This window comes from Nuphar pumila, chromosome 17 (genome assembly GCF_984573655.1).
Source record: "Nuphar pumila chromosome 17, dmNupPumi1.hap1.1, whole genome shotgun sequence".
Lineage (NCBI taxonomy): Eukaryota > Viridiplantae > Streptophyta > Magnoliopsida > Nymphaeales > Nymphaeaceae > Nuphar > Nuphar pumila.
Window position 1 is genome coordinate 80,973,433 of NC_143265.1, and position 24,939 is coordinate 80,998,371.

A 24,939-nucleotide genomic window follows, 5' to 3' on the forward strand; every position below is an offset into this window, starting at 1 on the left:
TATAACAAAATGAGCTCCAACAATGAACTTAGTCTATTTTTGCCACCCCAAGAATGTGAATACTTTACAATTTTATTATCTTATTAGGTTGAGGCTCTTACTTCCGATAAAGCAACTTTGCTATTTAGACTTGAGGTACAAAATTGAAAAGCTGAAGCTCAAATCAGAATCCTGTGATGATAGTGTAATTCTGAAGCTCACTTTGCTGGACTGTTTGTTTCCGACCCTTTCGGGATCTGTTGAGGATTAAGGACTAACGCTGCAATCAGGCGATTTTGCAAGTAATTCAGGGAGAAACTGGTTGGATCCCACGAAGACAAATGATATAGAAGTTGGTATGTGTGGATCGTCTGGCCGAAAAGCACGCCGCACCTTCCATAATAAGATTGAATGTGGAAGGCACCATATTTTATAAACATTTTGCCAGTTATATACCATTTTTGCTGCTGGTGCCGCCTTTTTGGGGCGGAATTGGACTGCCCAAGCCTGTGCCTTGCTTTATCTTGCATGTCTTCACATGTGGGTCTTGTATATCTATGTCACACGGACTCGGCTAGGGAGGTGCCGCACCCGACTCGACACGCCCCGACACAGGTGCGGCTTCGGACTCGGCCCGGACTCGGTCAACGCCGAGTCGGACTCGGTCAACGCCGAGTCGGACTCGGTCAACGCCGAGTCGGACTCGGTCAACGCCGAGTCGGACTCGGTCAACGAGTCAAGGCCGAATCCATCCACATTTTGGACTCGGTCAACTTTGACCGAGTCCAAAAATATCCATTTTTAAGACAAAAAAAAACATTATATATATATATATATTTTTTAATATATAACCAGACTGTGCAATGCTGTTGCACAGTCACTGCACACAGTCTGTGTGACTGTGCACAGTCTGCACAGTCACAGATTGCATTGCACAGACTGTGTGCACAGTCTGTGTGACTGTTTCAAAACTTATGTAAAAATATGTATAAAACACGATAAAAGGTAACCCAACCATTTGAGGTAGCTAAATAAATGCTTTTCCAGTTTAAAAAAATACTAGTTTCACACGTATTAGAAAAGCTAGCTTAAGAACTACCATAAAGAAATGGGAGTGTCAAATTGAAACTTTCGAAAAAATTAAGGTCATAGTTTTGGCTACTTAATTTATTGCAGACTTGAAGTTTACTATTACAAGTCAATTTAAATTATATATGTACAATGATAATATCCTTTTATCTTATATAGTTTTGGCTACTTAATTTTAATTGTTTACTAGAATTATTGTTATATATATATATATAGCCGAGTCCCCGTGTTCAAAATTTTTGAAATTGCGCCGCACCCGCACCCATGTGACATAGTTGTATATTCTTTTTTCTGAGGATTCATATGACAATAGAATTGGTGCTATTGTTTCCTTGGATAGTATAAATAAGACCTCAACCTGAGGCTAGCAAATTTCTGTTATCTTCCAGCATTTAATCCTTGTTTTCTTGTCACCACAATTGGAAATTCTGTTGTAACTGTAAATAGTAAAGAAGTTATTAGCAACTTCTATCACATAATTTCCATTTTCCATACAGGAAGGCTTCTTGTCATCTCATATGCATGTTCCTCCCATGTCCTTATGTATTTTGAGTTTTTTGGATCAAAATTTGACACGAAATAGTCTAGGCCCTGGGTGGTTTAAGATGCCCTTGTCTCTATAGTCTGTATGAATCCATGTCGAAAATCATGTTTCTCATCAAGGAAAATTCTCGCGATATTTTTGTGAAAGTCTGGTTTTGCTAGAGAAAATCTTGGAAAAATATTGGTATATGTAAAAATATAAGAACATATGGAATATATAAAAACATACACACAAAATGCTTTTATTGTGTTAATATTGCTATAAAAATGTGATATTTTCAAATTATCATGTTTCTTTTTGGTACTATATCAGCTTTTGAAAGTTTGGTTGCTTGGTTGTTAAGGAAACTTGGAACCTAATCAAGTTGGTATCATTTTTCTTGTTCTCAAGACGACTGGACAGCGAACCACAAGGAGAAACCGGTTGAAATTTTTCTTTGAATTATTTAGGGTTGTCTGGTTGCAACCACTTATCCATAAAAGTAAGATTATGTCTGCAAATTGTGTGGTGTTCCACAATGCAAATTTTCAACTTAATCTATTTTCAAGGGGAAGTGGGTCCACAAACACCACCTTTAAGGAAACTGGGTCAGCCCCATCTCTATTTGATGCCAAACTTTTGGCATGTGAAACCAGCCTGGTTTATTATTTGGGTTGGGTTGGGTTCTCGACCCAATGCCGACCACTAGCCAGAATGGGCTTGTTCAATGTCACAAATCTTGCTTTCGGGAAAATCTGTGCAGGGAAAAAAACTTGCTATGTTATGACAAATGTGGGTTTTTTTCTAGTGAAAATCTCAGGAAAATAAAAAATACAAGTAAAATATAAGTAACATGGAAATATTTAAAACTTTGTTTTTATCGCATTAATATCATGAAAATTGTGGGGAGGATTTTCAAGGGAAAAGGTTTGATAAGATGAACTTAGCAGCAGAAGAGGATGTCATGACTTGTTTCTAAAACTGAAAATTTCCTTTTGAGAAATTGAAAATTTTCATTTTTCTTCTGTTTTTACTGATGGAATATCGGCCAAAATAAATAATTTAAAATTTTAAAGATATATTTATAACAAAAAGTAAAAAAAACACGTAAAAATAAAAAAGTGCCATCATTCCTGTTAAATACTTGATGTAGTGGAAAATATCGCCATAAAATCATGGCGTTTAGAACGACGATTGACAAAAAAAAAAAACACCAATAGTTGTTACTATGTAGTTCCAAGAAAAGGAATTGGATCTGGATCTAGATCCAGTGATTCCCTGAGATGGCATGGTCTAGTTATGGGTACACCAAGGTCCCAATTCGATCCCATATCAGAGCCATTGCTTTAACCTAGGGGGTGTCAATGGGTTGGGTTTGACCCGGAACCTACCCATACCAAACCCTATAGGATCAGGGTTTGATGATAAATAAGAAGGTCAATTAGAATCTGGGTTGGACCCAAAGGGTCTGATTAATATATGAAGCCAGGTATGGTTTGTGAAATTTCATACCAGACCTGGGCCTGACCTGAGTTCGGACTAAGATCCATAATTTTTCATGTAACAAAAGATTAAAAAAAATATTATTTTACCGAGTATGGTCCAGGTCTGGTTCATGTGATCTTTATCGGATTCGGGTATGGTTCTCTTATGGTGGGTCAGATTGGACCTGGTACCATCATCACAAATCCTGTCTGGGTCTGGTTTGACAACTAACAAGTGGGCCCCGCTAAGCTGCTGACCGTCCAGATCATCGAGTGGGCAGTTCAGATGCACCATTGTATGTGGGGCCCCGGTCCAGAGATCGTTCGATAGGTGGGTGTAGCGCCACGTGGTCCAATTACGACCAATTGACCCAAGAAATGAAAGAAGAAAGGAAGGAGATGCCCGTTACCTTATCTCCTTCCCGCGCGCAGTCAGTGGAAGAAAGGAAGCGCGATGGGAGGCGTCCTCGATTCTCGCTTCCTGGCGATCACCGCCATTGTCACTGTGCGCCCCCCTCAACATTAGGGTTTCTTATATCTCTCTTTCTCATTTTTGCTGATGCTTTGGGCGCTCGTCTTTTTGCAGGTCGGGTACCAGTTCGTCTTCTTCGTCGTCACCGCCCTTTTGAAGTTCGATAAGGTCACCGATTTCGCTGGTACGGTTCTCTCTGCCCCTAAATTCAGTTTTTTGTTCTTTTCGGGTGACGGAAACCCTGCATTCGTTCGATTTTCTTCGTCTTCGTGGATTTTTTCTTCTTCTCTGGCTTTATGCGTGTCATGCTTTGTTGTTCTTTGGTTTCGTTTCGTGCGCCGAAGGTAGGCGTGGATGTCTTGTTTGGTTGGTGATTTTGGAGCGTCTGGAAAGTGGAAGCTTGATGGCTGCGTGAATTGTTAACAAGAGCGCGGAATTGGAGAAAAACTATCCCCCCACGGGAAATTGGGATTAGCAAATTGTGTCTGTTTTTACTACAGAGATGAAAAGCCTTGTATGAGTGAGGATTATAGGAGTGAATTTTTTTTTAGCGCAATTGTTGGTTCAGGCACTCGAACTATTGAACATGGGTCCCAATGGCAGCATAAGTGGTAAATTTCAGAGTGACGACTAGATAGAGAGTAAAAGCAGTTGAGATCGATAGGTATACCAGTTTTCTAGAGGCAGACTACAAAGGTTTTTATTTCATTATAACAATACAATTTACTAAAATGATGTGAACTTCACCATGCAATTAGAGAAGCGGAAGTCCAAAGAAGACAATGGTTGACTTGACACTGAGAGTAGATGGTCAGAAGACTCAGAACAGGGGAATTTGTGACACTAGAGCAGCTTTTTAAGGGTAAAAGACTAAAAGTAGAAAGAGGAAGTAATGTGCTCCATTTTTACTCTTCTCTTATCTAATTCAGAATTTTCTTCTTAAAAGTTTTTACCTTAATATGACTGTTGGAAAAGGGAAATTCTCATTGGTGTTTAATGGACCACCCTAACTTTACCCTGACCAGAGTTTCTATTGCTATACAATTGCGGGATGCTCTAATGACCTCCCAAAACTAGAGGTTTTGAACAAATTTTGATGTCAATCTTCATTTTGTCAAATTGTTATGAAAATATTTGGATTGTACAAAATACAAGAAATATAGTTGGGGTTTTCCAGTACATGCTAAGGATTTTTCAATTTACTTTATAGAAGGGTTCCATAATTGTTTTTCTCCCCTCCCTTATAGTTGCTTTCCCTTTTCTCTATTTTCATATTTTTTTATGTAACTTATTATTATTTTTCATCTCATGTGCATCTGACATGAATATTTCTAGTAAAATGTAAAATATAAGAAAAGGCCTCCTTATTTAGTCCCTAATGTTCAACTGCATCTTAAATCATAAATTCCTGTAACTTATATGTATGTATGTATGTATGTATGTATCTGTGTGTATATTGAAAAATCCTGGCTCCACCACTGTATTCACAGTTACCGCATATTCTGCCTCAGAATTTGTTTTTACTCCAGTTCTTGTTTTCAAGTGCATGCTATATAATAAAGTGCCCTTGGAGCTAAATTGTGTTTACACGTGTGTGCAACACACACATTGTTGACTTACTGATTTTCAATTTTCTCCATGCTATTTGATACTTCCTTTCTGGGTAAATCTCCTTATTTTTGTTCCTGTATGTAAGTACTATTATGCATAGTTGGCAAACTCGTGACTTGGATTCGGATTGCCCAATCCTTGACTTGCGAGTCAGTGGCTCGACTTGGTAACTCGTATGTGTTAGGACTATGCATTTTCTAGTGTTAAGATATGGGAAAAAACAAAATCCACACTGTATAATCACTAAATTTAGCACATGACATCAATGACTAAGTTATATAAGTATTCAACTATACATAATTGTTAATATTTATGATTTAAAATTATGATTCTTTATAACAAGTATTTTTTTTATGGCCATTATGCATTAAAATCACAAAATGCATGAAAAAAACACATAAGAGGCATGTGAATCGGCGGTCCTGAATCAGTGACTAGTTTTTATTCTTTTTCTTTTCTGTGACCTTTGATGTTTTCCTTGCTACTTTTGGTTTCATTTCTTTTTTTCCCCTCCTGCTTTTGCTCTCTGCTTTCATTTGCTTAACTGAATTCGATGCACACAAGGTGGGGGTTTCTTTTTCTTCATGCTGGTTGTATCATGTATGTTATTAGTTGACTAAAACCTACTTGTTGTGATGGTATACAGCATTTGGTTTTTTCAAACTGATTAAGACTACTTCCCTTTTTGCCCTTGTAGGAAGCACAAATTTTGTGATACTTGCTATATTGACCGTTTGTCTGAAAGGATTATGGCATTTTAGGCAGGTACTGTTTTTTATTTTGGACAGAAATAAAATTTATCTTTTCTCCTCCTGTTATGTTAATTTCTTCAATGCCTACATTGTTATTTTTGGAAATGTAGTTCTTAGATATTAGAATACCTGAAGAAATGTATTAAACTAGTTGTAACTTAAAAAATCTTGGCAATATTTTGGAAGTATCTTGATTTTACTGCAGCTAATTCAGAAACTAAGAAAATCATTATGTTTTGGAAATATTTTCTTTTTCAGAAAAAAGTCCTGATTTTGAATTGATATCAAAACATTTTATTTCCCATTTTTGAAATTCTAAACGTGCCAAATTTATTTGAAATTCTCTCAGTGAACACATTTTTTTTTAATTTATTCCAATACTTTCCCTAGCTGCGGGAATCCTGATACCAAGATTCATGGCATGAACAATTCTGTTGGATTTACTGGCTTCTTAACTGTGTAGATACAGTTTTAGCAGGTTGTGTTCCTTTATGTGCATTTTACGATGGTAAAATATCTGACATGCTATGTCACATGTGTGCGGGTGCGGCAAAAAAAAAATTATATATATATATATATATATATATATATATATATATATATATATATATATATATATATATATAATTTTTAAGTTTTAACAGTTAACAACAGTAACACTAATGAAATAAAAAACAATTATCATAAGTTTTAACAGTTCGGCTCGGCTAGGCTTGTAAAAACTCAGTTCGGCCAGCATTAATATAATATATCTATGCATAAACAGTATCATGTTTATATTACATAGTTTTTACATGTAAAAACTATGTAATAGATAGATTGTTAAGAAAACGAGCCAGACGAACTGAGTTTTCCCTAAAATGGGTAATTTTTTTTTCAAAATGGGCTTGTTTAGCCGAGATTGAGAGAGACTGAGGTACACAGTAAAGGGGAAAAGATTGACTACTGAGAGAGAGGCACGCGGTATGAAAATGGGGAAAAAAATAGAGAGAGAGAGAGAGGTAGTCGAGATGTTGAGACGAGTGGAGAGAGAGATTGAGAGAGAGAGAGAGAATAATGTATCTCAGTTGCAGACGTCGGGGTGTCGCAGCTCAACACTCAGCACTCGCCGGCATCGGGAGGAGAGGTCGGGAGGATTAGGGTGTTGCAGCTCAACACTCAACACTCGCTGATGTCGGGAGGAGAGGTTGGGAGGATTAGGGCAAAAAAAAATTGCCCTAATCCTCCTCTCCTCAGCCCATTTCATAGGGCGAGTTTTTTTTTTAAGTCCAAAAGTTGGACATAAATGACATTGGGTGCATTGACCACACCCAGGGTCGGGTTGACCACACCGGGTGCCGCACCCGCACCTGCGTCAGATCACGTCGATGCGGGTGCGGCACCTGGCTGGCCGAATCCCTGTGACATAGCTGACATGATGAAATTTCCCGTGGTTCTGGCACCTATTGTTGGTACTTTATGCGTTTATGGATTCATAACAAAAACAGTCCTGAATGAGGTAGATATGACGGTATTGTTAAAATGTACCTCATATATATATATATATATATATATATATATATATATATATATATATATATATATATATTACATCAATACCTGATAGGGGTATTTTTGTAATTTTACATAGTTGTTTTAGAAAACAACTATTTTGTTTAAATGTAAATTTCTTTCTTTATTTTTTTGGTTTTATTTTTGTATTTTTTAGAACCAAAGAGGGGCTCCAACCATAGAGTCGTTGGAGCCCCCAACGGTCACAAATGTGAACATTGGGGGCTCCCAATGACTCCATGGGAGCCCCCTTTTGGCTCTTATTTTGAGGCCCTTTGGCTCTCCTTTTTCCTCCTCTCCCTCTTGTATAAATAGGGGTGAACCCCTTGTGTATTTTCATTCTTGAGAGCTTTCTCTCTTCTCAATAAGAGGTTTTTTATATTGTTGCCTTCTTAAAGGCTTGTGATTGTATTGTCCCTTTGTGGACTTGTGATATTGTCTCTTTTATTCATTGTTGTAAGTGCTTGTATGCACTCTTTATATTTCCGCAATATCTTATTACATGGTATCAAAGCCACTCGATTCTTGAAGGAAAGGTGTGGTTCGTGTATCTCATATTTAGTGGATATCTTCTCACTTCTTGGCAACATCATGGAGGCAAAGATTGACCTATCTTTCAAGCTCAATGGAAAGAATTATATGATGTGGGCATCGGCAATGGAAAATAATCTCAAAGGAAAGAAACTTTGGGGTTTTGTCATGGGTACCGTTTCGGAACCTAAGTTTATGCTCACAAAGGACGAAGAAGGTAAAAAAAAGGCTCTTTAAGGAGATGCTCGCCTCAAGGCCATTGAAAATCATCAAAAAAAAGTGGAAGATTGGGAAAGCAATCACGCAAAAATCCTTGCGTGGTTTATGAACAATGTGGAGCTTAAGGTATGTGCTAATATAGCTGAATTTCGTAGAGCCAATGAAGCTTGGTCATTTATGAAGGGTATGTATACCCAAAAGGATCTTGCGAGAGCATACTTCTTGCAAAAAAAGATTAGAACCACCAGGCAAGGTGATTCTAGCATTCAAGACTATTATAGTGCCCTAAACCCACTATGGGATGAATTGGCTCTTTTGGAGCCAAAATGGGTTTCTATGGAAGATATTGATTTAAGGCAAAAACAAATGGAACAAGAGCGATTGTTTCAATTCCTTTTTGGGCTACGTCCCGAATTTGAGCAAGTGAGATCCTCACTTCTCCATAGATCTATTTTTCCTCCTATTGAGGATGCTATTGCCGAAATCACTCAAGAGGAGACAAGGCTTGACATGAGTAAGCATGTTGATGAAGTCCTTGTCGTTTCAAAACCGGGTAACAATGTTAGAAGCTATAATCCTCCTCATTATGGGAAACAAGGAAACTACAATGGAGGAAGAAAAATGATTGTTTGTCATTATTGCAATGAGCCGGGTCACATTAAACCCGCTTGTCCAAAGCTTATTGGAACCTTCAAGCCTAAGGTGGCCTCTCTTGAAGAAACCACCACCAAAGAAGATGAAGGCAAGAACAATGACATCAAAGAAACTCTTGGACAAATATCTATGGCTCTCCAACAAATACTAAAAGTTTCTTCCTCCACATCGGGTGCGGCTATTGCCTCGACATCATCACCCGGTACGTATTCTTGGATCCTTGACTCCAGAGCTTCTTTTCATATGACCCCTCATGAAAATACACTTATTGATGTTTGCACCAATTCAAAGGACTCTTGTGTCTCTACGGCCGATGGAACATTTTTAAAAATTTCAAGTATTGGCTCTTTTAAAGATTCTCAAAATTTTTGTGTTCCAAAAGTAAGAGTTGTTCCCAAACTAAATTTAAACCTATTTTCGGTTTCTCAAATTGCCAACCATGGATGTGAAATATCTTTCTCATCTAATGGTTGCTTTGTGCAGGATCTCCGGTCCGGGAAGCGGATTGGGCAAGGCCATAGAAAGGGAGATCTCTATTATATGGACCATCTTGATTTCCCTATAAATCATTTTTGTTCTTATGTCCAAGAAAAAAACATGGAAACTTGGCATAAAAGACTTGGTCATCCAAGTTATTCCAAAATGTATCTCTTTCCTTTTGAAAACAAATTTTGTAAGGAAAAAGAAATTAATTGCAAAGATTGCATTTTTGGAAAAATGAAGTCTATTCCATTCCCAAATAGAACTTTTCTTTCATCAAGACCTTTTGAATTGGTGCATTCGGATGTTTGAGGGCCTTCTCCGGTTATGTCTAAAGGGGGTTATTCATATTATGTTACGTTTATTGATGACTTTACTCGGTATGTTTGGATTTATTTTCTTAGTCATAAATCGGAAGTATTTACTTTCTTTAAAGATTTTCATAAAAAGGTTCAAAATCAATTTCAAAATAACATATCTATTTTAAGATCCGATTCCGGTGGCGAATACTTATCTCACGAATTCCAAAACTATTTAACCCAAAATGGCATTTGTCATCAAAAGTCATGTCCTAGGACTCCCCAACAAAATGGCCTAGCGGAAAGGAAATATAGGCACATTATAGAAACCGCTAGAACATTACTTGTTTCTAGGAATATTCCAAAGAAGTTTTGGGCCGAAGCCGTTCTAACCTCAACCTATCTAATCAATAGAATGCCCTCTTCTAAGTTAAAAAATGCTTCTCCCTATGAAAAACTCTTTAAATTTTCACCCGATTTCAATCGTCTTCGTATTTTTGGTTGCAAATGTTTTGTCCTATTACATAAAAGAGATAAGTTATCTCCAAAAGCAATTGAATGTGTTTTTTTAGGATATGGTGAAAAAAAAAAGGGTATAGATGTTATGATTTTAAGAATGATAAACTATATATTTCAAAAGATGTAACATTTCTAGAAGAAGAGAACGGTTTTGATAAAATAGAAGAAACAAATGAAATTGATTATATATTCTTATATCTTATTGATGACATACAAGAAGATTTTCTTGAAAACATAGACGATACACGTGAGGTATCCCATCTTGACACAACACCCTCAAATGATAGTGATTCAAATATAAATGTTCATGATAGTGATACCAATATAAATGTTTACTCAAGAAGAAATCAAGAAAAACCTATTAGTGCCTTAGAAAAATACTCTCAAATTTCTGAATCCACTGAGGAACCACAAGTTAGACATTCTTCTAGAATTTCAATACCCCCAAATAGGTTTGTATCCTATGATTCCTTAACCCCCAACTATCGGGCATGTTTAATAACCCTACATTCTTATTTTGAACCGGCTCACTATAATCAAGCTAAATCTATACCACATTGGGTTGAAGCAATGCAAGTTGAACTAAATGCTTTAAAAAAGGCCAATACTTGGGAAATAGTTAATCTACCCTCACACAAAAAACCTATTGGTTGTCGCTGGGTCTTCAAAGTTAAAACTAAGAGCGATGGCTCTTTAGAACGATATAAAGCTAGGTTAGTCGCTAAGGGATACTCCCAAGAATATGACATTGATTATGAAGAAACATTCGCTCCCATAACTAGAATGACCAGTGTCAGGACCTTAATAGTTGTCGCATTAACCAAAAAATGGCTTATTTATCAACTTGACGTAAAAAATGCTTTTTTTTAAATGGAAATTTAAGTAAAGAAGTTTACATGGATCCACCACCCGGAATTAATATTAAGCAAGGTCAAACACTTCGGCTTTTAAAGGCATTATATGGTCTTAAACAAGCTCCTAAGGCTTGGTATGATCGTTTCAGTGATATCATGATAAAGTTAGGATTTCATTCTTGTTATACTGACACTGCTCTTTTTGTTCAAAATGCAGATACGAGTATCGTAATATTGTTACTTTATGTTGATGACATGATTATCACTGGGAATGATCAAAATAGTATTATTGATATTAAAAAATAATTTTGATATGTCTGATTTAGGTTTTCTTAGATATTTTCTTGGAATTGAAGTTGCATATTCTTCTCGAGGATATATTTTGTCACAGATGAAGCTTGCTGCAGATATCTGTTCTAAGTCTGAGATTTCTGATGACAAGAAAGTAGAGACTCCCGAGGTTATTAATGCCAAATTACGGTTGGAGGATGGGGTTCTTCTAGAAGATCTCACGCCTTACAGACAACTCATTGAATCTCTTACCTATTTAACCATCACCATACCAGATATCTCCCATGCGGTTCACTATGTTAGCCAATTTCAGCATGCTCCTACCACTGTGCATATGAGTGTTGTTCTCCGAATCATCCGCTACATTCGGAATACCATCAATAAAGGGCTTTTTCTATCCTCCTATTCTTCCTTAAATCTTCTTGCTTATACTGATGCCGATTGGGAAGGTAATCCCAATGATCGAGTCTCAACTACTGGTTTTTGTGTCTTTTTAGGGGACTCTTTGATTGCTTGGCGATGCAAGAAGCAGCAGAAAGTTTCACTATCATCCACTGAAGCTGAGTATCGGGCTATGGCAACCACGACAATGGAACTTGTATGGCTTCGTAGTCTGCTTAAAGACATGGGGGTTGATATTACTGAAGCCTCAAAATTATGTTGCGACAACAAGAGTGTCATCTACATTGCGAGCAATCATACCTTCTATGAGCGTACAAAGCATATCGAAATGGACTGCCACTATGTTCGTGACGAATTCTTACGAGGAACTATTGCTCTACCATATGTCACTTCAGAATATCAGTTGACGGACTTCTTCACTAAAGCTCTTCCGGCTCCTCGCTTCATGTTTCTTCTTGACAAACTTTTCGTCTTTTCCCCGTAAAGTTTGAGGGGGGGTGTTAAAATGTACCTCATATATATATTACATCAATACCCGATAGGGGTATTTTTGTGATTTTACATAGTTGTTTTAGAAAACAACTATTTTGTTTAAATGTAAATTTCTTTATTTATTTTTTTGGTTTTATTTTTGTATTTTTTAGAACCAAAGCGGGGCTCCAACCATAGAGTCGTTGGAGCCCCCAACGGTCACAAATGTGACCGTTGGGGGCTCCCAACGACTTCATGGGAACCCCCTTTTGGCTCTTCTTTTGAGGCCCTTTGGCCCTCCTTTTTCCTCCTCTCCCTCTTGTATAAATAGGGGTGAACCCCTTGTGTATTTTCATTCTTGAGAGGTTTCTCTCTTCTCAATAAGAGGCTTTTTATATTGTTGCCTTCTTAAAGGCTTGTGATTGTATTGTCCCTTTGTGGACTTGTGATATTGTCTCTTTTATTCATTGTTGTAAGTGCTTGTATGCACTCTTTATATTTCCGCAATATCTTATTACAGGTATTTTGTGTGAGATTTACAAGTATTCATGCCCATGGTTGGGTAGGAGAACATAAAAGGCAATATGCTGGCCTTTTTGAAAAGGAGAACCCAGAAAATCCTTCTTAGGCTAGGCGTCGCGTTAGACTGTTACTTTGTTCAGCCATAATGACTTAAAGTACATAAGTATCCCTTGGGTATATACATAATACAATTGTGTCATTATGTAAGGTTCACTATCACAACCTATGTCACATAGCGGGTGCGGAGGGTGCAACATAGCAATTTCAAAAAAGTTATGTGCGGTTAGGTGTGTGTGTGCATTTATGTGCTTATATCAAAGTTGCCAGTGGGGGAAGCGGGAGCGGGATTGGGAAGCAAAAGCGGAAAGCGAGGCACTTCCAAAATTTAGGAAGCAGAAAGCGCAGGACGACTTAGAAGCAAACCAAGAATCATCTTGGAAGCGACCTAGGAGATAGGTTACACTAATTTAAACCTTTTGAAAGACAAATAAATTGTAGGTTCCCTTGATTCTTATCCTATGCAAGCTCCTAGAGTGCTAGAGCAGTTCAAGTTTAAACTGAGGCTCTTGTAGGAACACGACACTTTTTTTTTCCTTTTTCTTTTGGATGTCTGATACGTTCTTTAGTTTTATATGGAACTCAACTTTAAGGATGAAGTAGAGAAGCAGCAGGAAGACTGGATTTAGTTTTATTTTGATTTTGTTATGGAAATTTGTCATCTAAACCAAATTTCTCAGTCTCATACCTAAACTTATAATTCTGGAAAATTTTACTATCCAATGCTATGTAGCAGAAATCACAAGCCTAAAGGGGAGCAGTCAATTAGTTTCAAATGTTCGTTGATCATAATTTATTCCATCATAGACATTCTCATAGAACAAATTTTGGATATTATCTTCTTGGTTTTTAGCCAATAAGAATCTATTCTATTATAGACATTCTCATAGAACAAACTTTGGATATCATGTTCTTGATTTTGAGCCACAGTACTGTATGAGTTCTTCCAATATTGCAGATGCATCATATATAAATTAACTTCAAATGTTGAATTACTTTTTGGGACATAGTCTAAAATTACATTGGAAAAACATGTCAAGATAGTGAGTATATGATTTTCTGTCTATTATCATCTGCTATTATAGTTATAAGGTGCTATGGTTAGATCTTGCACTTTCTATGAATATCTTACCATTGGTCTCCATACTACAGGTGGTCTTGAGCTTGCTTGTGGTAATGTGGGGCTTTCGGCTTGGGTTCTTTCTGTTAATGAGGTTAGCTTATATGACAGATTGTGTGAAATTGACCATCAAACATAAAAGAGTAGACAGATATTATAATATGCTTATTCATAAAAAAAAAGCATAATTGCATGGGCATGCCTTTTTTATTTAAATTATCGTCTTCTTTCTGTAGTGTAATTTTTTTATTGAGAGCATTGGTTTATTTGTTTCTTTTTTGTTTCATTGTTACCAGAATCCTTCAATGGGCTGAGGATCGGCGCTTTGATGAAATGCGCAACAATTTCGGGAAATTAGCAGTATTTTGGATAGCCCAGGTTCATGTTTTCTGTCTTGCTTCATGCAATGCCTTCTGTGTGACGTATTTTTTTGTTGTACACTGGGGGTACCTGACATGTACCATCATCATATACTTCTTTTACACAGGCAGTTTGGGTATGGACTGTAAGTTTGCCTGTAACAGTTGTTAATGCTAGTGACCGAAACCCTGGGCTTAGAGCTGAGGATGTTATTGGGTGGATCATGTGGCTTGTGGGAATTGTAGTCGAAGCAACAGCAGATCAACAGAAGTTGCAATTTAAAAACTCCCCATCAAACAGAGGAAAGTGGTGCAATGTGGGCCTCTGGAAATTTACTCGACATCCAAATTATTTTGGTGAGGTCAGTTCAACTATGAGTCCTGATTCTTTGGGCTGCAGTGCCTTATCCATGTGCGAAACTAGGATCTCTTATCACGAACTTGTAAAATTATTTTATACTTGTCTTTTTTTGCATGGCTTGCTTGCATACTTGGGCTAACAGATACATTCCCCAAAATTCAGCAGAGCGGAGCCTTGAGGATGAAAATTTCATCTTTCTTATATATATATAGAGTAATGCTATGGTGCTCCTGGAGCACCTACCCCCACATACTAGAAATCATAGTTCTAGGTTGCATCTTCTCAATCAGACCTTTTATATATATATATATATATATATATATATATATATATATATATATATATATATATATATATATATATATATATATATATATATTCCATAATAATTCTCCTCTCTTTTGTCAAGTGTTAGTTTTGCTTGCTAAAGGCTATTCTTCAATAGAATGAGACAGTGATATGCGAATGGATACAAATGTCTACTTGGATAAGTTGAAGTTATACTACAGTTTTTCTCTCTTTACTAAGATTATTCGTTTCAATTGTATAATGCATCTAGATTTTCCTTTGGTGGGGCATTTTCGTGGCATCTACACCTGTGCTAGAAGGTGCTGAGTGGCTGGTAGTTGTTGGACCAATCTTCCTCACATTTTTACTTCTTTTTGTTAGTGGCATCCCACTACTTGAGGTCTGCTTTATTAGTCTGCATTCATTACATACATATGAAGTTAATGCATCGGAGAACTCTAATTTATTTATCTGCAACTGTTACTCTTTACTGGGTTCTAGGATTCAGCAGACAAGCGCTTTGGCACCATGGCAGAGTATCGCTTGTATAAAAAAGTAACAAGGTAATCTTGTTTCACTATCATAGGTCCAATATTTGAAGTAAAATATATGAAAAACTGACACAGGACTTGTATTGCAGCCCTTTGATTCCTTTGCCGCCAACTGTATATGGAAATTTGCCTACATGGCTGAAAGCATATTTTCTGTTCGAATTTCCCATGTATAGTCGCAGCCTACCTCAAGATGAAAGATTAAATTGGTATGACAATTTCCTGCTGCATACTTCAAAAGCATGATAAATGTAATGCTGCATACTTGTTCAATTCTAGGCACTTCTTGATATAATGCCTGTCATGCATTCTCAGTATGCCTTGCAATTCTCCTACTATTTACTTATTTTACTTTTCTTTTAATTTATTGTGCCATTTGTTTTGTCCAAGTTTTCTATTAATTCTATATTTAAAGATACAGTTATGCTCAGTTGAGATTGACATCAGTGTGTAGACCTAGAGTTAATTCTCTGTGAAATGTTTGATTCTCCTGGACGGCCTAAGGTTGTGGTGACTAGCCAGGAATCACATCCTTTGGTTTTTTCAACCAATCACATTTTGCACGTACAGATGGTTGATGGAACTTTTGCAAATTCAATTATATGAAACCACATTTCTAAAAGATAACGGTTCATTTTGCTGCCTATGAGCCAGAAAACTAGGGAGAATTGTAACCATTGCCACAATCAAGATTTAAAATATCTTAAACAATGTTGAGCATGGGATTCATAGCTTGTCTCCTGAATAATAATGGGCAAGAGAAGTTCAATGCTTTTAGGGCTAGTAATGTTGATTGGTTAGACACAGACTACAAGAAGCACTGTTACAGGGAAAGTAGTTCGTGAATGCTCTCTCTCTCTCTCTCTCTCTCTCTCTCTCTCACACACACACACACACACACACAGACAGACACAAGAAAATTACAGATGACCTGTCAGTTGGTTTTAAGTTAACAATGTACAATTAAGAACCATTAGTAGGTTGACCTTATTTAAAAAAAACAGATTGGTCTCCTAACAGGGAAACTTTTTGGCTTGTGATCAGACAGGTGGTACATGACTGTCACGAAGTGGCACATAATCCAAGAAACAAAAGGAAAATAAAAATGATAATACTTTTACTTAAACATAGCCAAGAACAAGAAATAAAAATTAAATAATTTTATTAATCAAATTATTCACATAATTTACAACGTAGCTTCACTACTCTCTCTCTCTCTCTCTCTCTCTCTCTCTCTCTCTCTCTCTCTCTCTCTCTCTCTCTCTCTCTCTCACACACACACACACACACACACACACACACCTATTTACATCCATCCTCTCTCAAAGAATACAGTCAAGCATATGCCTCATATAAGTAGGCAACAAGCATACTATCCGTTAGGCTGGTATGACCCAACAGCTAGCTACAAAAACAATAAAATAAAAATACAAATAGTGCAAAAAAATTGTATGGAAAGAACCCTATTCTGCCTACAAATATATTTATCCTAAATTAATAGGTATACCTTGACTAAAAAGCAAACTACAAACAAGACATACATATTTTTAACTCATGAAAACACTTGAAAGAACCCCCCCCCCCCTCCCCTTCTCGTGCACAACATTCTGCAGAGGCATTCCTTTTTCCTTTTATCTTCTTTTTATTTTATTTTTTTGTTTACATATTGAACTCTTATATTTTTGCATAAATAGACATTATATAACTGCAAAAGTTTTCTGTCAACTGTATCGTAGTGTGATACAGAAAATTTCATCTGCGTTTGCTTGAAGATGTTGACAGGAAACCTTAGTATCCCAAATAGCTGTTTTTCTTTTCTTGTCTTGTCATCAACTATTTTCATATTCTCTATCCACAATTGTTTTTCCTTTATACTAAGATGCTGTTTATATCTAGCTATTTGAGATAAAGCAAATTTTCACCTTTCTAATCCTCGTCTCTGAAAATATTGACATGTAACAATTACTCTGTGCAAGGTATAGACAATCAACTGGAAGAAGTGGAAGAACAGACTAATGCAAATTGTTATCCGACATGGTCTCAGTACATTGAGTGGAAAATTTGTTTGGGTACAGTTGTAACGTTACGTGAATTTTAAAGCCCATTTGTTAATGTGGAAAAGTTTCTCATGTTTTTGATGTATGTGCATCTGTGTGTGTGGAGAGAGAGAGAGAGAGAGAGAGAGAGAGAATCATATACTATAGACTTTCCCCTGCTCATGTCGTGCCTGTACATTGTCCATTCTCTCTGCTAGTTGAGAGACAGAGACATGAGCACTACGCTCTTGTATTTTCCAGTTTAGGGTATATGTCAACCTGCAGATCTGAACCATAAATTTTTGGGTTAAGTTTAGGCATTTTAACATAAGCCTCACATAAACCCAGCCCTTGTTGCAGGTGACCTTTGGTCAAATACGTTTCAGCCTATTTGTTCCAAACAGATGTTCGAATGCATACTGGCACACACGCACCCCAGCATGCAATTCGCAGTTAACGGAGGAGCCACCAAATTTAGTCAATGCAGGATAAACACAAGTCATTATAAGGAAATTTACAAATTCGAAGAATCACTCGCCAAATAGACCTTGTCTAAAAGAAAAAGGAGAGAAGAATCACTGTGAATATCATGAACATGAATGTCGTAAATGATCTTTCCCCCCTTCGTTCACATCTGACGCTTAACCTGAATGGAAACAACCATTTGCACTCATTGATCAGGATTCATCAGCAATTGCCATGGCTGGTTATGAACATATATTTTGCATTTTTTAATCATCTGTAGGGGATCGATCATTTGCTGGTCCACTTGTATGTGACCTTCTAATTGGCTTGTGCAGAGGCTTCATGGCTACCATAATATCAGTAAATGAAGTGCGCAGCTTTGGATCACTGCAAAGCAAGAGTTGACCAACTTTTGTTATGCTCGCACTTCACAATGAAGGCAGTTGATTTAAATGCGAAGGGACTCACGATGTGTCCAATAACTTCCAAGCACATACACCTTGAGAACAAATAGTTAAACCAACCGATTAATATTCTCACCCAAAAATGGTGGTGCATCAGCGTGTGATTAAGAGCCTTCTAACTTGCAGCCATCTCAAAGCCATGCAAAGATAATGCTTTGCATTTCTCATCACAAGCACTTATACCAAGATCCTCCATGTCCGAGACTCTCTTAAGATCTACCACAATCATCCAGAAAAAAAAACACAAGCATATTTTTTATGTTTATTTCCCAGTAAAGGCTATATTTTACTGGTATTTAGACATGAAGCAACCTGATAAATTGGAGACTATTGCACTGAGGATTAAGAATTATGGTAAATGAACCAAGCTGGTATGATCATGTGTAAAAAGATGCATTGTGTTATGATCAAGGTTGTAAGTATCCTATTGTAACCCATATCGATCGGGCCCAAAGATAAATATGTATCATATCATAAAAAATTGTAAAGTTTTAATAAAAAAATTCAAAAATTTCAAAAATCAAGAAAAAAACTTAAAAAAAAATTAAAAAAAAGTATAACATATGAAACAATGATTAATTTTTCAAAATAACCATAAAATCACATATGAAACATTTATATCTCTCTCAGCTGAATAAGGCATCCTCAAACAGAAGATAAAACTATAATATTACATATCAAAACAACTATGTGTTATGAATGGCATGCATAAGACATCAACAATTAAATAATCAAGATAATATGCCATAAATAAAAATCTCACAAGAAAAATGCAAACTATGAAATAATATGCATATTAAATAACAAATCTAAGCTAATAAATTACAAGATTCACAAAAATGTGTTTACATAAAAAAATTAAGTGTTTTTTAATGCTTAAAATTTTTACATAATTAATTTTTTTAAAATTTCAAACAAAAATGAATTAGATAACATCAATCATTGAGTATCATCACCATCATCATATTTTTTTGAAAAAAAAAATCTCTCTAAATCACTCTTAAGCTCCATAGGGATGAATATAAAATAACCCAAAAGGGCCCTTATATGTTTTCAAAAAATAAAATATGTAGATTTAAAATGCATTTATAGTGTATCATAAGATACGCCATGTATCAAATGATACAGCAGCTATCGTAAGATACACCTGTATATAGATACAAGGATGTATCCTATCAGAATACCCCATAATAACGATATGTATCATATTGTAAATACACAGTGGATTTGGGCTAATCAGGAACCACCTCAATCAAAGAGGCAACCGGCATATAGGCGTCGTCCACTGTAAACAGGGTACATATCCCCTGTTACGCAACAATTTTGATTTCACAAACAGGATTTTCTTTCATTGCTTGTTAGAAAAATAATGATAATGATTGACCTTTCACGTCATTTTGTTTTGTGTTTTTTGATTTTAGGGTGGCAGATTCCTGCTAATCAATATAGGCACACGAGCACCGCATGGATGGAATAACCTGGCCTCTGATACTACTATAAGATCTAAGACACTTGCAGAAGAACGAACTGAGGGATGAACGTGATAGGCTTCTTGTTTTGCAGAAACTTATGAAACTATGGACTGGTATGCATCTGAATTCTAGCCCTTAGGAAACTTGAAATCCTGAAATGGAACATGTCCAATGAAGAAAATCCATGATTCTAAATTGTTAGGGCCATTGAGAAAGGGTGACCATTGAAGTAACCTCGCACCGATTGTCGTATGGCCACATTCTTCCATCCCAATCATGTTTTTCATCTTAATTTAAATATATATATATATAAAGAAATGAGTACATGCTAAATAAAATATGTTAAATGGGTTTTTCTACTTTTCCTGCAACATGTCTTTTCAATGAAAAAATGATATTTGAAGTCTCCAAATTTTGAAAAGATTTTAGACCATTGATTTTTGGAACATTATAAAAACTCACCCATGTGTCCGATTAGAAGACTTAAAAAGCTGATTTCTATAAAAATCAAGATCACATCTGTATGGTTAAAATTTAAAAATAAAATGAAAAACAAAAACCTGAAAACCCCATTTAGCACGGACCCATATATATATATATATATATATATATATATATATATATATATATATATATATATATATATATATATATATATATATATATAGGGTATTCTTTCGGCATCAATGGTATCAAAGAAAAAGATAAAAAGAATGTTAGTTTCTCATGTGTAGAGACACTAATAACTTATATAAGAAACGATGACATTGATAAAAAAAATGTTCTAATATCATCCAAAAATACTACCGAAAACATTATCGAAAAATGTTAGAAAAGCGTCAGAAAAGCATAAAGCCGATTCACACTGCTTTTTCCGTTCTTTGTCAGTTTCGTACCATTTTTATAAGGTGTGTAAAACCTGGGCGCACCCCCTTCACCCCAAACGCAAGGGCGATAACGCCCACGAGAATCGAGCCACGGGTGCCCGACTGACAGCTGATGCCCACTCCAACTACGCTAACTCCTCGAATGTTGCCAGTTCGGACATTTACGACAAAACAATTATTCTACTCGATAAGGATGTAAGATGCCCTGGGAGGATTCGAACCCGAGACCACTAAAGGGGGCAGCACCAATAAAGCAGTGCATGTTCGAGTACCTTCCATCACCTTGACACTATATGATATTTTTAAAACCCAATAAGAACTCAGCAACCACCAAAGAATCCAAGATCACACAAGAAAACAAAATGCAGATATTTTTTAAAGATAATAATAATAATAATAAATGCGTTCCTATCGCTCCCCATGTGACGCCACAAATAAAAATAAATAAATATACTAAGTCAGTTAGAAGACGCATATAACCTTGTTCTTTTCTGGAATTACAGCCCAAAAGATCTATTCCAAACGCAAATAGGTTTTTCATGGAAACTGTCAAAATAAATACCTCAAGCTAGCATTCTCCATCATGTAAAAAGGGACGTTGAATATCTTGTTTCTCACATTTATTTTTATAAGAAAGCAATAAAAAAAGGTTTTCGACATTTGATTGTGAAGGCCATCAATGTATATCATTCGAGATTTGATCCGGAGCTGAAAGATAATAACAACAATAGGCCATTATTTGGCCGTTTTTAGAAAGCCCGAAGCCCATAATATAAAATCCAGAAACTTAAGCCCCATTTTGAAATCAAGGATTAAAAGCAGGCCTTTAAATAGAGTTTTCCCATGGGCAAACAAAGTGGTTTCTTTATTAACTACGACACTCACATCAGCAGGATTTTTATTATAGTATAAAATAATATTTAAATCATATATATTTCTAACCCTAACCACCTCCCTTTCTCTCCTTCCTCTAACGGCTCTAAAAAAGTAGGTAAATCATGTATCAGAAAAAAAGAACTGAGATTCATCCAAACCCACCCCGTTTGGGGCGAGAGTGAAGGCCATAGAACGAGAAATGGACCGAAGATGAAAGTAAAAACCAAAACCCACCAAAAAAATGGAACCGAGATGAGGGCAAAATTTTGAGACCGAGAGGGAGTGGAGAAGTTCAAAAAAAAAAAAAAACTTTCAAATTAGAAACACTGATTTTCAATCTCACCCTAATAAATTACAAAAAGGAAATAAATAATTTACTAATAAAATGTGGAAACGATTGTCGTTTTTCGAGAATGGTTCCCTTCGGTCAAATTCCCCTAAAGACAACAATACCGATAGGGCCTAAGGACTTAAAAAAAATCGGTTACTTCTTTCTCAAGCAAAGGCTAAAAACGTAAATTGAGCTAAAGTTTTGAGCAGAAACGGATGCTATCAAGTCATCAACGAAGAGCTCCGATTCATTTCCGGTAAGAACTAAAAAGAGACAAAAAATGCAGGTAAATTACAAACATGCCATCATAACATCTTTCCCATTGTCAGAAAACTAACGAAAGAGAAAGGAGAATTAGGGGAAGAAGAAGGAATTCTGATCGGCGACCAACCTCAAAGAGGTGAGCCGTCCGTTCATTCCTCAGGCAACTGCGCCGGAACACTAGGGGGGCAACTCGCCCGTCTTCGCCTTCGGTGGCCGGCCGCGCGGCCGCGACGCTGTTTGCGTAGGTGAGAGTGAGCTGGAGATCTTAGGGACTTTCGGTGGCCTCCCCCTCGGCTTCGGCACCTTCACGACAGTCATTGAGTCTTTCGGCTTCGGTGGCCTCCCACGAGGCCGAGGAGAACCCACCGCCGGTAGGCCGATCTTCGGCTTCGGTGGCCTCCCACGAGGGCGAGGAGAACCCACCGCCGGTAGGGCGATCTTCGGCTTCGGTGGTCTCCCACGAGGCCGAGGAGAACCCACCGCCGGTAGGCCGATCTTCGGCTTCGGTGGCCTCCCACGAGGTCGAGGAGACCTTGTTGTCAGAACGCTAACCTTAGGTTTTGGCGGCCGACCGCGTGACGGAGGCGACCCAGCTGCCGGGACACCAATCTGTGACGACCCCGTTGTTGGAACGCCAATCTTCGGCGTCAATGGCCTACCACGCGGCCGAGACGTGTCTGAAGATGGAAGACCTATCTTCGGCTTGGGTGGCCGACCGCGCGGCCGAGACGTGCCTGGAGATGGGAGACCTATCTTCGGCTTCGGTGGCCGACCACGCGGCCGAGACGTGCCTGGGGATGGGGATAGAACACCGATCTTCGGCTTCGGTGGCCGACCGCGCGGCCGAGACGTGCCGGGAGATGGGGATGAAACACCGATCTTCGGCTTCGGTGGCCGACCGCGCGGCCGAGTTGTGCCGGGAGATGGGGATGGAACACCGATTGGGCGCGGCAACCCCGCTGCCAAAACACCGATCTTCAGCTGCAGCAAGTCCGTCGGGAGCGTGGAATTAGGGTCGGGGCTCTGCGGCGCAGCGGCAAGCTTGTAGTTCTGGTTGACCATGACGAGGTCCCCGCTGTCCTTAAGCTGATGCAGGTGGTGCAAGAGGAGGGACGAATGGTCGGGGGAAAGGTCTGAGTAGGTCGACTCGATGTAGTTTGAGATCGCTGCCATGTTGGATCCATTCTTGTCGTCCTGCGCGGAAATTGCATCAAGGATCATCTGCACAAATTGGGTTGGGTAAGATGGTGGGGATTTAGTGCTAGGACTTCCCGAGCTCTCCTTCCTAAATAAAAATAAATTTGGGTTTTTTTTCTTCCTTTACCTCATGGTAGGGAGGGTGGCCTGAAGTTGGGATAGTAGCCTTTTCTGCCTCATCGTCCGCCATTAGTGAAGTCTCCCGACTAACAGAGAAGCAAGAGAAAGATTGAGAGAGAAGAGGGATTTTTAAAAAGGTGTTGGGGGGATGGTCGATCGGACGGACGGGAATGAATGGGGGTGGTCCGATCGGAGAGTGACGAGTGGTTCGAGATGGAGAACACGGATCGGTGACGTGGGAGCCCTTCGCGTTTAGCTTTCGAAGTGGACCGCCTTCCCGTCTCCTCTTCGGCCATCTTTCCTTCGTTTGCGAAGTAACGAGTAGTGATCCCGTGGACGCCGGACCCATGTACCTTGGATGCAGAGCTCTGGGATTGCACGGCTTGGTGTTTTGTCTAATGAGATGGACGGTTTTACGTCGCACTTCTGTAAAGGTGTTTTCTTAATTTATTTTTAGTCGAAGAAACGGCTTTAAGATCATAGACCTAGTGGCCCCCCTGGCTCTGCTGGCCCCGTCTCAAAATCCTGCCTTCTTTCTTGGCACAGGTTTTGATTTTAACCTCTATTCCTGTTTCATGTCTTCCATCCTCCGTTCAAATGGACCGTTTCTCTGGATCCATTGTCTTTCTTAAAGATGGGTCGGAGACACGGTAAAGTGAGTTCATCCTCGCAAAAGAGTAAGTTCATCCTCGCATGGGTTTTGATTTTAACCTTCATCCCCGTTTCATGTCCTCCATCCCCGGTTCAAACCAGGCGAGGCGAGGCGGGGTGGAGCCCTATTCCCCTCGGTCCCCGTTATTCCTATGCACTGATAGACCCCTCTCCTAAAGAGTTACCACCCTTTTCACAGGGGCAACGCTCATAGGATTTTAACCTAGACCACCTGCCTCGCAGCTTAGTCCCATACTACTACACCAAACCCCATGGGCGTGCACTGCGGTAAAGGTTACTCTTCAGCTTCCTTATAACAAAAATAAAGGTAAAAAAAAAAAAAAAGATAATTAACTAGCATTTAAAAAGGCAAATTTATGTTTAGCGTCTAAATTTTTTAACATCTTAAGGTGAATGCTTATTTTTCAATAAATTGTTCAAATGACTGCCTTGATTTACTTCTTAATCACTTAACTTTAGTTAACACTTTCACTTTTAAAACTTTCATTTCTTTAAGTTATTGCATGTCAATTTACTAGTTCTTTTTTTTAGCTACAATCAAGGGCAAGAACAATTTTTTAAAAAGTAATAGGTAAAATTGACTGTCAATTGATTTTGAAATTGATTTTGAGTAAATTTCGTAACCAAGTAATCGTTTATTTTAAATGTTAGAAAACTGAATAAGTTTAAACGTAAATTCACCATAAATTAGGTGCCTGCATCTAAATTGCACCAAA

The 24,939-nt window shown here is 37.8% G+C and overlaps 2 protein-coding genes across 3 annotated transcripts; one reads left to right on the plus strand and one right to left on the minus strand.

Annotated features, from left to right (window-relative positions):
* Positions 1-3,489: 3,489 nt before the first annotated feature.
* Positions 3,490-17,581, plus strand: LOC149812450 (uncharacterized). Of its 2 annotated transcripts, none has more exons than XM_089993790.1 (10): positions 3,490-3,580; positions 3,662-3,731; positions 5,856-5,923; positions 13,913-13,974; positions 14,177-14,258; positions 14,368-14,601; positions 15,160-15,288; positions 15,390-15,451; positions 15,529-15,648; positions 17,416-17,581. In XM_089993790.1, the coding sequence occupies exons 1-10, from the start codon at positions 3,530-3,532 to the stop codon at positions 17,453-17,455; spliced, it is 918 nt and encodes a 305-aa protein (XP_089849916.1). In that variant the 5' UTR covers positions 3,490-3,529; the 3' UTR covers positions 17,456-17,581. The 2 variants fall into 2 exon arrangements, with proteins under 2 accessions (XP_089849916.1, XP_089849917.1); XM_089993791.1 differs by having other exon boundaries at positions 17,422-17,581.
* A 4,622-nt stretch (positions 17,582-22,203) lies between these two features.
* Positions 22,204-23,645, minus strand: LOC149812451 (uncharacterized). Its single transcript, XM_089993792.1, has 2 exons — positions 23,559-23,645; positions 22,204-23,455 (listed from the first exon to the last, which is right to left on the minus strand). Exons 1-2 carry the CDS (start codon positions 23,619-23,621, stop codon positions 22,412-22,414), a joined length of 1,107 nt encoding a protein of 368 aa, XP_089849918.1. The 5' UTR covers positions 23,622-23,645; the 3' UTR covers positions 22,204-22,411.
* Between the last annotated feature and the right edge of the window lie 1,294 nt (positions 23,646-24,939).

Bases quoted from the DNA above. Each gene is read 5' to 3' on its own strand.
- LOC149812450 (XM_089993790.1), top strand. From the start codon at position 3,530: ATGGGAGGCGTCCTCGATTCTCGCTTCCTGGCGATCACCGCCATTGTC. The intron at 3,581-3,661 runs GTGCGCCCCCCT...GTCTTTTTGCAG, and splicing joins CGATCACCGCCATTGTCACT to GTCGGGTACCAGTTCGTCTT. The intron at 15,649-17,415 runs GTATGACAATTT...ACTCTGTGCAAG, and splicing joins CAAGATGAAAGATTAAATTG to GTATAGACAATCAACTGGAA.
- LOC149812451 (XM_089993792.1), bottom strand. From the start codon at position 23,621: ATGGCGGACGATGAGGCAGAAAAGGCTACTATCCCAACTTCAGGCCAC. The intron at 23,456-23,558 runs GTAAAGGAAGAA...CAATTTGTGCAG, and splicing joins GCCACCCTCCCTACCATGAG to ATGATCCTTGATGCAATTTC.